Here is a 13,807-nt window from a genome sequence, read left to right as displayed (position 1 = left end):
ACCCCCACTACTAACTTGGTCGCCCAGATAGCGGAAGCTATCGACTACCTCTAGTTTTTCACCCTGGAATGAGATAGAAGTTGTTTCCTGTTTGTTTACAGTCTTTATTGCACCTGAACATCTGCCACAAACAAAAACTAACTTGCTAGTTAACCTGCCTTTGATGTTGCTGCACCTCTTATGTGTCCATAGCTTGCACCAGGTACATCTTATAGAGTTACTACCTACTCCTTTTCTACATACTGAGCAGGGCCATCTACCTGAAGGGGTTTGTGTTTTATCTACCTTCCTACTTATTAGGATTTTGGTTTTAGCTAGGTTGACTCTAAAGTTAATCGCAGAAATTAATAAAATATTTGAGAGATGGAGGACTATTATTTATAAAGCAAATATTACAGGTTTACAAGCTACAGGGGTCACTCAATTTGCTAGAAATAGCAGCCAAATCTCTCTCAAATTTCACCATACTATTTTGAGAAAGGGAGGGACTCATTAGATAATATAGTCCAATATACACATTGCCTGATAAAGGTACAGGATGGTTATAGCTGAAATGCAATTGGTCACAGGCCCACTTTGATGTTAAATGACAATAATATTTCACAAGGTTTGAGGCAGCCAGCTGACAGAATTGTTAGATTACTGGGCAAACTGCTTAGCAGCTTTTCATCCATCTCTATGTTCTGAGTTCAAATTCTGCCATGGTTGACTTTGCTTTTCATCCTTTCAGGGTCGATAAAATAAGTACCAGTTGCACACTAGGGTTGATTTGACTTGGACCCTCTCTCAAAACTGCTGCCCAAAATTTGAAACTAATATTTCACAGGTTTTTAAAAATATTTTTCTTATATGTGAAGTATTCTTACTTGGTCCTTGTACATCTTTTTAATATCTTGCAAATCCATGCGCAGTTCTTCAGCTTCTTCAACTTTTTCACCATACATTTGTAAAAGAGCGTTATATCGCTGATACAATTCCTGTTAAAAACAAAATTTATAAGATGAACAACATAATCGGTCAACACCAACAGAAACCTATTCACCACTGACAAGAACACCATCCAGCAAACCAAAATACTCTGCATTCCAACTGATTATTGAAACAACTTTTGAACTATTTTGAATCCTTTTTAAACTTGTGTTGGCACTCCGTCACTTACGACGTTGAGGGTTCCAGTTGATCCGATCAATGGAACAGCCTGCTTGTGAAATTAACGTGAAAGTGGCCAAGCACTCCATACACGTGTGCCCTTAACGTAGTTCTCGGGGATATTCAGCGTGACACAGTGTGACAAGGCTGACCCTTTGAATTACATGCACAACAGAAACAGGAAGTAAGAGTGAGAGAAAGTTGTAGTGAAAGAGTACAGCAGGGTTCGCCACCATCCCCTGCCGGAGCCTCGTGGAGCTTTATGTGTTTTCGCTCAATAAACACTCACAACGCCCGGTCTGGGAATCGAAACTGCGATACTACGACCGTGAATCCGCTGCCCTAACCACTGGGCCATTGCGCCTCCACCCTTTTTAAACATAGATGCAGGAATGGGTGCATGGGTTCAGAAGCTCGCTTGCCAACTATGTGGTTTCAGGTTCTGTCCCACAGCATGAAACCTTAGGCAAGTGTTTTCTACTATGGCCCTTGGCCAACAAATGCCTTGGTGGACAGGAACTGTGTGAAAACCCATTGTGTGTGTTTATGTATTTTTGTGTTTGTATTTTGCCCAACACTGTTTGACAACTAATGTTGGTTTGTTTATGTCCTTGTAAATCAGCAGTTTGGCACAGAGCAAAAGAATAAGTAGCAGACTTAAAAAATATAAGTACTGGGGTCAATTAGTTTCAAACCTTCAAAGCAGTGCTCCAGCATTGCCACAATTCAATGATTGAGAAGAGTAAAAGATAAAACAGTATTCATTATTATCAGCAAATCATTACAAGAGATACATTCATTTTATCATCATCATCATCATCATCATTATCATCTAGCATCCATTCTCCATGCTGGTATGAGTGGGATGGCTTGATAGGAATTGGCTAGCTCAAGGGTTGCCTGGGCTCCATTTGTCCAGTTTGGCATAATTTCTATAGCTGGATGCCCTTCCTAATGACAACCAGTTTACAGAGCATATTGGGTGCTTTAATGTGAAACCAGCATGGGTGCTTTTATATGGCACCAGCAAAGGTACTTCTACATGGCACCAGCACCCATGAGCTTGCAAGATAAAAGTTGCTAACCTAGTGATAAACATTATATTTTACATAACTACCATTTACTTAAGCATGCTGGATGGAAAAAGATAACTTTTGTACTTACAGAATGCTTTTCTTTGATCTCTGGAAGTTCTGTTACCTGTTCTTGAAGATTATCATTTAAGTTTGAAAGATTAACCAATTCTCTAGCCATAGATTCTCTGGTCCTTTCAAGTTGACTAATATCATCCTATAATGAAAAATAAAAGTAAGTACTGCAACATTCAGCAAATAACTTTTATTGTAGTACAACTGTTGTATACAGATTCATAGCATAATTACTGATTCCTATCACAGGTCAAAACCATCAAATTTTGGGATTGGAACACAATCATTTACACTGACTCTAAAATTTTTGACAAATATCAACTTTATATGGTCTGGCATTCTGTCAGTTATGATGATGAGTGTTCCAGTTGATTTGATCAATAGAACAACCTACTCATGAAATCAATGTGCAAGTGGCTGAGCACTCCACAGACACACATATCCTTAATGTAGTTCTCAGGGAGATTCAGCATGACACAGAAATTCCAAACTTTCAAAATACAGACCTTGATGTTAATTGTTTTTCATAAATGTTAACAAATAATTCTGGCAAAGTTTGATTAAATTACATAGTCCATGGAAATTAGAGTTACTTTGTGAAACAGCCAAAATCAATCAAGAAACACTTAAAAAAAGAACCAGAAATAATTACTTGTAGCTGAGTTATTTCTCCTTCTTTCTGTTTCAGTTGCGACTGTAAATTCTCAAGTAAATTAGCAGCTCCACCTCCTCCTTGACGTAAATGTTCATAGAGGCTAGATTTACTTCCACTAGCTGATGTGCTTACAAACAATAAGCTTTTGTCTAGATCATCCTGAAAAGAAAGCATTCAGTTAATTACTGTATAAATGTTCAAATAATATATTTATCAAGACATTGATGGGACCCTACATGGTCAGTTAGTCTGTTAGAAATAGCAATCCAATCATCCTCAGATCATACTACTGTCTTCAAAAAGTAGATGTATATTGGATGAGGTGGCTCATAAAGGATTCCTCAAACCAAAAGGTACACCCCATGCAATATTAGTGAAATTTTTTTCCACCCCAACACTTCATTAATGAAAAAACAAAATAGAATTACAGTAAGTGACCTGATCTGAGATCGTGTGCTGAAACAAAAACAATTGCAGCATGGAAGGTGCTTATAAGCCATTTAAAAGCAACACAAAAACCGTTATATTCACTTCAACATTTAAATTTAATTTGTCAAAATATTTTCGTTGCTTTGAGACCACAACCTGTTCACTAGCAAAATTCTGTGTTGCACGGAATTTTGTCAGTGAATAGGCCGCGGTCTCAAAGTGACAAAAATATTTTGACAAATTAAATTTAAATGTTGAAATGAATCTAATGGTTTTTGTGTGTTTTTAAATGGCTTATAAACACCTTCCACACTGCAAAATAGAGTTAGCATCTATCTAATTCTTCTTTCTTTACTATAGAGTTAGGCATGTTTAAAAAGCTTAAAGCCATCTTAATTTTATTGACCCTTTAAAAGTGAAATTAAATTTCATGGATATTCCAGTAATGATATTAAAAATTTACCAAAAGATTGATTTGGTATTTCTACAAGTCACATGCCCCTCAATAAATTTGACATATCTCACTAAAAAAAAAGTTTCAAATATGACATTCCTCAACAAAAAATAGACTGGTATATAAACTGCATTTCACAGTTAAGAATAACAAGATTTTGCATGGATGTATCTGATGTCCACAGTAAAAGAGTTACTCAAAGCAACCCTCACAGTACCCATGAGAAATACTGGTTTGGGGAAAAGATACAATAGGATGGAACATCTTTGGTCATATTGTACATCAGCTTGACCAAGATGGATCTTGAGTTAAACAACAGCAACAACAAAACTATTTCTTAAGAAAAACTAAGAGATACTGAAACCTTCAGAACTAGCAAAATATTGACATTATTTTGTAATCTAGATCCTAAAGTTTAGTGATAGTAGTAACTGTAGAACCTAATCTCTGGCATGTCATTTAATTTTTTAGAAAATAATTAAAAAGTCATTAGAGTAAGATTATTAACAAAATATTATACAGATGTATTCATAATGTTATCTAAATTTTAAATATATTTGTATTTATAGAGATCACAGTGACAGAGTTGTAAGAACATCCAATAGAATACCTAGTTGTATATGTTCTGAGTTCTGACACTGTATTCTGAGATCAAACCCTACCTTTCCTCCTTTCAAGGTTGATTAAAAAAAACCCACAAATTTTGAATTTATCCACAGATGATATGAACAGTAGTGACATCTAACTTCAAATCTCAGTATTTGAATATTTCAGTTAAATATATATATCATCATCATCATCATCATCATCGTTTAACGATTTGACTGAGGACTGGTGAAACCGGATGGCAACACCAGGCTCCAATCTAATTTGGCAGAGTTTCTACAGCTGGATGCCCTTCCTAACGCCAACCACTCAGAGAGTTAAAAGATAACAGAAGAGGGAAGCATTACCTGTGATAGGCCACTGGCCGATAACGAATTGGTCATTGACATTGATGTGGCTTCTATAGGGTTATTAGGACTAGTTCGATTGGATGATATAGGTGAAGGGCTTCCCCGACTGTAGAAGTTTTTCTCCTGAAATCAAAACACATATGCTATTCACAGTGGTTCAAGGAACTGGTATACATAGTGGAAAAAATTTGTTTTAGTAAAATTTATGAGAATGACTGAAGGGAGAGAAATGATAGAAACAAGAAACATGTGAAGGTCCTGATTACAATTCGTATTCTGATCACAAAAATATTCAGTTAACATGTATGTATATTTAAGTACAAGAGGCAAATAGTTGTGAGACTAAGGTAATGCATTGAGGTTTAAACCTTACTATTGTAGCCTTCATATTGCTCCAGTTGTCAGACTGATAGGTGCCACTCTCTACTTCACATTTGAAAGATTAGCACCAGGCAAAGCTTCCAGCTGTAAAACTATTTGCTTAAAAAAAACTCAAAAAACCCCAAAACACACACTCACAAACTTTCAGACCAAATCATATTTGTACGTGTGTGTAGGTGTGTGGCAAGAAGTTTGCTTCCAAACCACATGATTTCAGGTTCAGTCACACTGCATGGTACCCTGAGCTGACCAAAGTTGTGTGTGTTACTGCCTTCCTGCCTTGATGTCACATGATAGTTATTATAAGTGAGTGTCATCATCTTGCAAAGTGGTGCCCTTCGCTTCTAATCTTCCAAGACGTGTAGTCAAGGGGAAATATTACCTTACTTGGAAACAAGTGATAGTTGGCAACTGAAAGGGCATCTGGTCATAGAAAATCCACCTCAACAAATTTCATCCAACCCAGGCAAGCATGGAAAAATGGACATTAAATACCAATGATAATTAAATAAATACTAATACACATATTTTTTTAATGGCCACATTTCCATAGTCAAACAAAATTCGTCGAAGCAGATTTTCTAGAGCTGCATACTTTTCAACTCTTGTCAACCTCATCTGTTTCCTTTGAACATGACCAACACAATAATCAGGCATGTTTTCATGGAAGTGTGCAAACAGATACTGCCTGTATAGGCGTGACATTCATTTACAATCAGTATGCAATATCAAGGCAAGAAGATATGAATACACACACATGTATACATAATGGGCTTCTTTTCTGTTTCCATCTACCAAATCCACTCACAAGTCTTTAGTCAACTCAGGCCTAAAGTAGGTCTTATAAAGATATAATAGCCTATGGCCAACTGAAGTCTTGAGAGTGCATTTGGTAGATTGGAAACTGAAAGAAGCCCATGGTGTGTTTGTGTGTTCATATCTCCTTGCCTTGATATTGCATACTAACTGTAAGTAAATATGACTGCCATACAAGTGGTGTCTATTTGCAATTTTTTGTGAAATTATTTCTGACTATTGTGCTGATCACGTTTGAAGTACTAAAGGAAGTGTGTGTGTGCATGTGTGTGTAAAGACCTTGAAGAGAGAAGGCATGTCATTGATGATGTGAAGAGCAACAAAAGGACTTTGACAAACAAACAACTGATTATATGTCAGTCCCTACAAAAAACTCTTTCTCATCCTTTACACAAGAATTACTTAAAAAACCATATATTGGGGATCTTCAAAAAATAAATTCTCCCAATATGTTTCTTAACTAACACTAAAATAAGAAACACTTAAAGACATTCCATTACTAATATCAACTCCCTACAGCTACAAGCTTTCTGTAGCTTCTGATTCCAAATAGTGTAAACCTTTAATTCAATTATTAAAATCTCTAAGTAGAGTAAATTGAAATGGATCAAAACAGTTTGATTCAAATTTGTTGGTACTCTTGAGTTTCAAGCGTGATGCTAATCTTTAGCCATTTGGAATTTGAATGACAGAAGTTGATTGTTATTACTGTAAAGTGGGCTGCGATTGCTCAAGAAAGGTCACTCAGCGTCGTAGTTTGATGTTGGTATATTGGTAACAGTTAGTTGGAAAATACAGCATGGTGAACAGGAAATCGACTGTGGTAGACAGGAAATTGACCACATGGTGGATAGGAAATCGGTCGGGTTATTGGAGGGGAAGTAGGAAGGGGTGGTGTGTGCAATTATATAGTTGTATATGTGGGTGTGTAGATGCACTCATATGGTTTTGTGTGTATGTCTGTATTGATGCAAGCATGCGCATCTGTACATAGGAGCGCATGCCCACACACATATATGAACAAACATGCGTGCATGCACACACACAGATACAAGTGCATACACACATGTGTATTAATTTCTATATACATATGCATATACGCATGCATACCAGTTTGCGCACATATGCATGCATGAATATACATGTGCATAACAAAAGTTGGGGATTGGTATGCGATGGGAATTGGTAAGCATTGGGGTTTGTTAATTGGTGGTCCTGTTCATGGGGGTTGGTTGATGGTGGTGCAGGTGGTGCAGAGTAGCAGCTGGTACTAAGGTGGTATATCCAGGTTGTCGGCAGTTAGTGGCTTGAAATTTGCCTCTGGTGACAGCAATAAGATAAATTGTATTTCTTGTTGATGGATGCTGCTGATTGTTGGAGGATATGCAGTTTTTTATGGAGGCAGAGCTGGCAGTTGGGGGTGCGGAGTGAATATGGTGACGCTCTGTTGACAACAGTCCACTTGATGCTGGGTGTTTCATCTCAGAGGTCATGGTGTCTCCAGAGACAAGGAAGTAGAGTTCTCTCTGTCCCTAGATTTGAACAAGTGCATATGCTAGAAGTGTCTTCCTTTGAAGTCATTAGCTGTCATACCTGTATAGTTCCTTGTAATGCCATCAGATGGTGTAAGGGTGGCTCTGTATAATACGGCCCTTCAGATGCAGGATCCTTCTAGAGGGGACATGGTGCAGTTTTAGCAGTTGCAGGTTGGGGTTGAAGCAGGTGCATTTTTATGTTTGTTGATGCATGCGATGTTAGATACGATGTTGTCTAAGGAGTAGCTCACTTTGACATTATGGGGGTTGAAGAGTTTGTAATACTTGTGGCCTCTGGGGAAGTGTTTCTTAATTAACAACAGGAAGCTCCCTAGCTACGTTGGTGAAAGCTTCTAGGTTGAAAGGGATGTTATACCATATAATTTTCTTTTACTTAATCCTTTTGGGGTGAGGAGAGAGTGTTTGGGGGTTGTCCACATATGTGAGCTTCTCAGTAAACCCGCTCTAAGGCAAAGCATCGTTGTGTGAGGGGTGGGGTGCAACCCTGATAAAGATCTCTCTATTGGCCGAGAGATTAGATAGTTGTTTGCTAATGCCTGAAACCATGTTTCTAATTACAGTGGGGCTATGGTTTGAGCTCTTGTGGATGTATACTGTTTCCTCATACTCAGGTCTAAGATAACGTCCAAGAAATCGACTGTAGTCAGGTTGGTGGTAACCGTTATGGACAGGCCAAACTCCTTAAATATTTTTATCAAGTCCTTCCTGGCCATTCATATGGCTTGAGATAGCCAGGCCGTTGTCCCTATAGAGGGCCGACCTATGTGAGTGGGTATGTCTCTCAAGAGTATCCAAGATATATAACCCTACAAGGTTAGCAATTTTAGCCCCGTCAAAGCTCCCCATAGAGACATCAAACAATGGATCACCTTTCTTCACCCAGAAGGAATCATCATGGACCAGAATTGACTTTCTGGCATTCATGATAATTCTGGCTCAGCAAAAGTTAGGGCCTTCAGAAGGAGGGCTTAGATATGGAAGGGTAGAAGTCGACAATGTCAAACTGGGTGAATCTGCAGGCTGATTTATTCTTGATACCGCAGAACCAGTCAATAATGGCTGTGCTGGAGTTCCACAGAGTCAACCATGTAACCCTTCTGATATCGGAGTTGATAGTATCAAGAATATGTTTGCTAATGATACTTATCTCACTTTTAGAGGGTTGATCAGCCTGTATTATATATATAAAATGGTAGAACGAAAAACTATAAGCTTGAAAAGTGGCGAAATAAAAACATTTTCTTTACTCTCTTAGCTGATCAAGTGCTTTGCTACTTGTTGAAGCATTACTATATAATGTATATGCATATATGTGTGTGTGTGTGTGTGTGTGTGTGTATATAAGGCTTCTGTTAATTCTCATTTCATTCTACTTCATACCCATCATTAGTAAAAATAGGTAAACAACATACCATTTCTTTTAATTGTTCAAGGGACTGGATAAGTTTTTTCTTCTCGTTATCAACTTTGGTTTTTTCAATTTCCAGCTGAGCTTCAAGATAAACCTAAAATTTTTAAAAAAAGCTAAGTTAAAAGAAAAGCAAGTATAATAATTTTTTCTTTTCTTTTTTATATTTTAAATTTTTTGCAGATCTGGACAATATTTTTTTATTTTAATATGATAATATATTTTTGTTTTCATATAACATTTCCTATTAATGATATTCAAATTTGAAATCTAAAATATTTTTAGAAATGATTTTCAAATGATTAGGAAACATATGCTTTATATTCTAGTATCTAAGATTACTTGCAAAGCTTCAAAAATTCTAAGGGTTATTTTATATCGATTAAATGTGTGAATCTTTGATATGAAAGAAATGGATTCTCTCAAAGACCTTATTTCTAGCAACAAAGACAGATACTTGAAATAATTGAGTTTATCTTAAATTTTAGAAAAATAACCAAACATTTAAAATTATATGTAGCATCCTTTGGGTTATGGCTGTTAATACAGAGGAGATAACTATCTCACAACATGGCACATGATGAGAAATTTGAATTTGAAATTAAGGAATATAAGGAAGAAGATACATAAAATTCACGTATTGTAAATCACATTATTACATTAAAGCAAAGAAACAAATGAGTAATTCTTTAGTAGTTTTGTTGGGTGCAAGCATGGCTATGTGGTTAAGAAGATTGTAACTATATGGTTTCAGGTTTAGTCTTACTGTGCAGCAGCTGGGGCAAGAGTCTTTTACTATAGCTCAATGTCAACCAATGCTTTTTGAGTGGAAATGGTTGACAGAAACTGTATGAAAGCCATCATATGTATATGTGTGTGTGTGTGTGTGTGTGTGTGTGAATGATGACATTTCATGGCTTCACTTGTCACTGCCTCAATAAAACATTGATATGTTTACATTACTTGTTAGCTTTATGGTCATCTTATGCTTTCCAATACCAGTGAAATAAAAAAAAATATCCCTCACTCAGAAAACAAGGATTGGTGAAAGAGCGTCTGGCTATAAAATGCAATCTCAAATAAGTTCCAATCCAACCCATACTAGAATGGAAAAACAGACATTAAACTAACCAACAAATAAGTATGATTAACAAGACAATGTAAGCAATAATTTTCTTTATTCTTCTAAATGTTTTTACCTTTCTGCTTTTTTAAATTTCTATGTGAAGAGTTCTAGTAATTTTTTTTATATCATCTTCAGTGCACCATAAAGTCAAAATATTGAGAACCACTGCTCTATGCTATCACTTTACCTGATAGAAATTATTTCAAAGTTGCAAAACAGTGGGCCTATGAGGAAGACCTTACATGATCATTTGATCTGCTAGAAGTAGTAGTCAAATATCACTCAAATAAAACCTACTATTCTGAAAAGAGAAGGATATATTATACCAATGCAATCCTAAATATACAATATCCACGAGAAAGATAGATATCTGGTTGCAACTGAAATGATTTTCATCATAAATCTTCTCAAACAAAGTAATTAAAATTGCAAAACCAAACCAAGATACATTAAGATGTACACTTTGAAAATAGTAAAAGTCTGCCAGGAGGCAGCAAGCTCATGAGACTGGAGTTAATTCGGGTTTCTGAGATGTTTGGGTGACTGAAAGTAGACGACTTTACCTTATCAAAGACAGCAGTTCATCAGAGTGTAAACTCCTAACTACCACTAAGTACTCATTCCAAATTCAGTCGCTTTTTTGATACTAACATAAGCTGGATGAGACTTCTTCAGCCAGTATTTTACAGACTGATACCAAACATTACACCTTTTCAAATAAGGTTCTTTATTCCAGATCTTTGCAGAACTGCTGTGAGACATTTGTTTACAGGAAAATGGGGTGAATGTGATGATACATAAGGACAATCACACACACACATACAATGGGCATCCATACAGTTTCCATTTATCAGATTTCACTTACAAGACACTGGTCAGCTGAAGTCTATAGTAGAAGGCAAGATGGTATGCAGTAGGATCAAACCCAAGTCATTGCAAAGCAAATGCTCTAACCATTCAACCATACCAACATTCTTCTCAATCTTTTTTAGAAATAAAGACTATATTTACCTTATCTTTTTTTAATTCCATCACCTCATTGGACATTTGTTGGCGTAAAGCAGCCAACTGACACGTGGCACTGAAATATAAAATAACATAAAAATCATCACATTGCATGATATAAATACAATAACTAAAGTATTAGAGCATATGTTATTATTATTTCTTTATTGATGATGTCGATTAAACTAAAACAAATGGAATATCATTTAGTAACAGATATCTAGTTTAGTAACGATATCTGATTTAGCAGTCATTCAAAATCTCCTACAGTTCACACTCTACCATCTTAAAAAGAAATGAGTGGGAAACATTATTTTAGATAAGACCTGAAAAATAAGATGAAATGGCCAAAGATGGATCACTTTTGATCATAAGTCTGAGATATAAACTCAATTATTCACATAAAGCTTTGAAGACACTTGCCCCAAGCTCCATGCAGTGGCATTGAACACAAGTAAATTTATAAAAAGAAAGCTTACTTCAACTTTCTCAAGTAGAAAACAGCTACAAATAAATTTAATAGCTACTTTCATATTCAGTGTTTTCATTTCATTAAATAAAGAAAAGTCAATATCTTTGAGAATATTGTCGCACTCACTTTGTTGGCCCTCTAACTGGCATTAATGGAAGAAAGTTCAGAAATATACAGAAGATTTGAATCTATAACATATCTATGTTCTTCAAATATATTTCACACAAAATAGAAAATGTAAAATTTTCCATTTTATAGATTGTTACAAAACGTCTACAATGAAAACTAACTTTATTAAATTAATGATGTCGTATACTTTTAAAATTAAGTATTAAAAAAAAAAACTTTTTTATTTTTTGAAAACTGAAGTGACATTTACTTGTTCTGGCTATCTTCCAGCATTTCTCTTTTAGATTTTTCCATTTCTAATTGTGCTGAAAGTTGACATTTTTCTTGTCTCATACTGGTATTTTGTGTTTCTAATGCTTTAATTTTTGAAGATAATGTTAGGATTTTCTCACTGCTAATATTTTCCTTTTCTTCAGCCACAGCTAACTGCTGCTGGATTTCCGCTTCAATGAAAATATTAAGACAATAAAAACAAATGAATAATAGAAAGAAGAAAACAAGTGTAAAATCATACCTCAGTAAAGTAGACTGGAATTAGTAATTTTTTTATTAATAAATTTATTGATAATGTAAGATATTGTATTGGTATTTTATAGATATCTAAAGTTATCTACAATTATCAACCACTGATGGAATGATAGGCTCAAGTAGTACATAAAACTAGGAAACATTCAATTTACTGTCTCAGTTGAATAAACTACCATCATAGATATATAAAACTTGGTAACAAAGATATGAAATATTACTTTCTTCTTTCATCAGCAAATGGTAATTTATCAGCAAATGATAATCTACTTGCCCTAATTGAAAAAGTAAAAGCTTGAGGGAAAGATAGAACTAATTGATTTCCATTATTTTTAATTGAAATTTCAGTTATGTCGCTTTTTTCATTATATTAATATGCTTGTTAGAGAAAAAAAAAACCTTCTCAAAACTTACAGATTCTTTCTGTAAGAGCTTTTTCTCTTTTCTCCCACAGCAATGACTGGGCACCATATGTGGACTGTAGATTTTCTATCTGCCGTAACAGAGGACGAGTAGCTACAAAACATAATGTATGTGATTTTAAACAAGAGGAATTTGTGAAACAATGTTGAATCAGATATGCAAAAAAATAATAACATCCCTTCATCATCGAAAATTCTTTTCTAAACTAAATTAAAATATAAGTTTCCTCCTCCCCTGGTCTATTTTTTGAGAACTGATAGAACACATTACACAAAATATTTTCTAGGATATAACCAACATGTTAGACATTATAAATATTAATTTGATATGAAAAACAGAAACATTTCCACTCACATAGCTCAATAGATATGTGGTTTGTATTGCATCAGTGGTTCTGTGCGGTTGGGAAGCTTGATTCCCAATGACTTAGTTCTGGGTCCAATCCCAAATGTCATCTGCTAGAGCCCTCAGCCGAGCAAAGCCTTGGTAGATAGAGACTAAAAAGTGCCTATTGTGTGTGTGTGTGATCATCATCATCATCATCATCATCAACAACAACATTTAATGTCTGTTTTCCATGGTGACATTAGTTGGATGGCTTGACAGGAACTGGCAAAGGCCAAGGGCTGCACCAGATTCCATAGTCTGTTTAGGCTTGGTTTCTATGGCTGGATGCTCTTCCTAACACCAACCACTTTACAGAATGCACTCAGTGCTTTTTACATGGCACCAGTATGCACACCAATGCTCTGTTGTGTTGGGTGGGTTGTCTTGAGTGTGTGTGTGTGTGTGTGTCTGCCTGTGAGTGTCTACATGCATATGAGTTGGCATTTCCTAGCCTTGACAACATATGATTGTCATAAATGAGTGTCACCATCATACAAGCAGTGCCCTTTGTTTCAATGTTCCATGAAAACATGTCCAGCTGTAAGAAAATATTAGCTTACAGGTGAAGGTTGGTGACAGGAAGAGCATCTGACAGTAGAGAAATCTGTCTCAACAAATTCTGTCCAACCAATGCAAGCATAGAAAAGTGGATGTTAAGACGATGAGGATAATGATGACGCTAATGTCCCCAACCTTGGAGGCCCTGCAAAAGAAAGTCATGGGCACTGCTCTCTCTCTCTACTTCATAATCCATTACCACAAAAAAAAAAAAAAAAAAAGTGGAATTT

At 35.7% G+C, this 13,807-nt stretch overlaps 1 protein-coding gene across 4 annotated transcripts in view; it reads right to left on the bottom strand.

Annotated features, from left to right (window-relative positions):
• Positions 1–13,807, bottom strand: part of LOC106871826 (TATA element modulatory factor) — an 80,450-nt gene that overhangs the window by 3,848 nt on the left and 62,795 nt on the right. For all 4 annotated transcript variants that reach the window (XM_052967067.1, XM_014918526.2, XM_014918525.2 and 1 more), the window contains 8 exons: positions 12,624–12,725; positions 11,935–12,127; positions 11,090–11,159; positions 8,957–9,049; positions 4,789–4,914; positions 2,950–3,111; positions 2,314–2,439; positions 867–977 (listed from right to left, as the gene is read on the bottom strand). In XM_052967067.1, coding sequence (XP_052823027.1) covers positions 867–977; positions 2,314–2,439; positions 2,950–3,111; positions 4,789–4,914; positions 8,957–9,049; positions 11,090–11,159; positions 11,935–12,127; positions 12,624–12,725 — 983 coding nt within the window. The remainder of the gene's footprint in view (positions 1–866; positions 978–2,313; positions 2,440–2,949; positions 3,112–4,788; positions 4,915–8,956; positions 9,050–11,089; positions 11,160–11,934; positions 12,128–12,623; positions 12,726–13,807) is intronic.

This window comes from Octopus bimaculoides, chromosome 4 (assembly GCF_001194135.2).
Source record: "Octopus bimaculoides isolate UCB-OBI-ISO-001 chromosome 4, ASM119413v2, whole genome shotgun sequence".
In the NCBI taxonomy this organism is placed as follows: Eukaryota; Metazoa; Mollusca; class Cephalopoda; order Octopoda; family Octopodidae; genus Octopus; species Octopus bimaculoides.
This window is presented reverse-complemented; position numbering and strand designations above follow the sequence as displayed.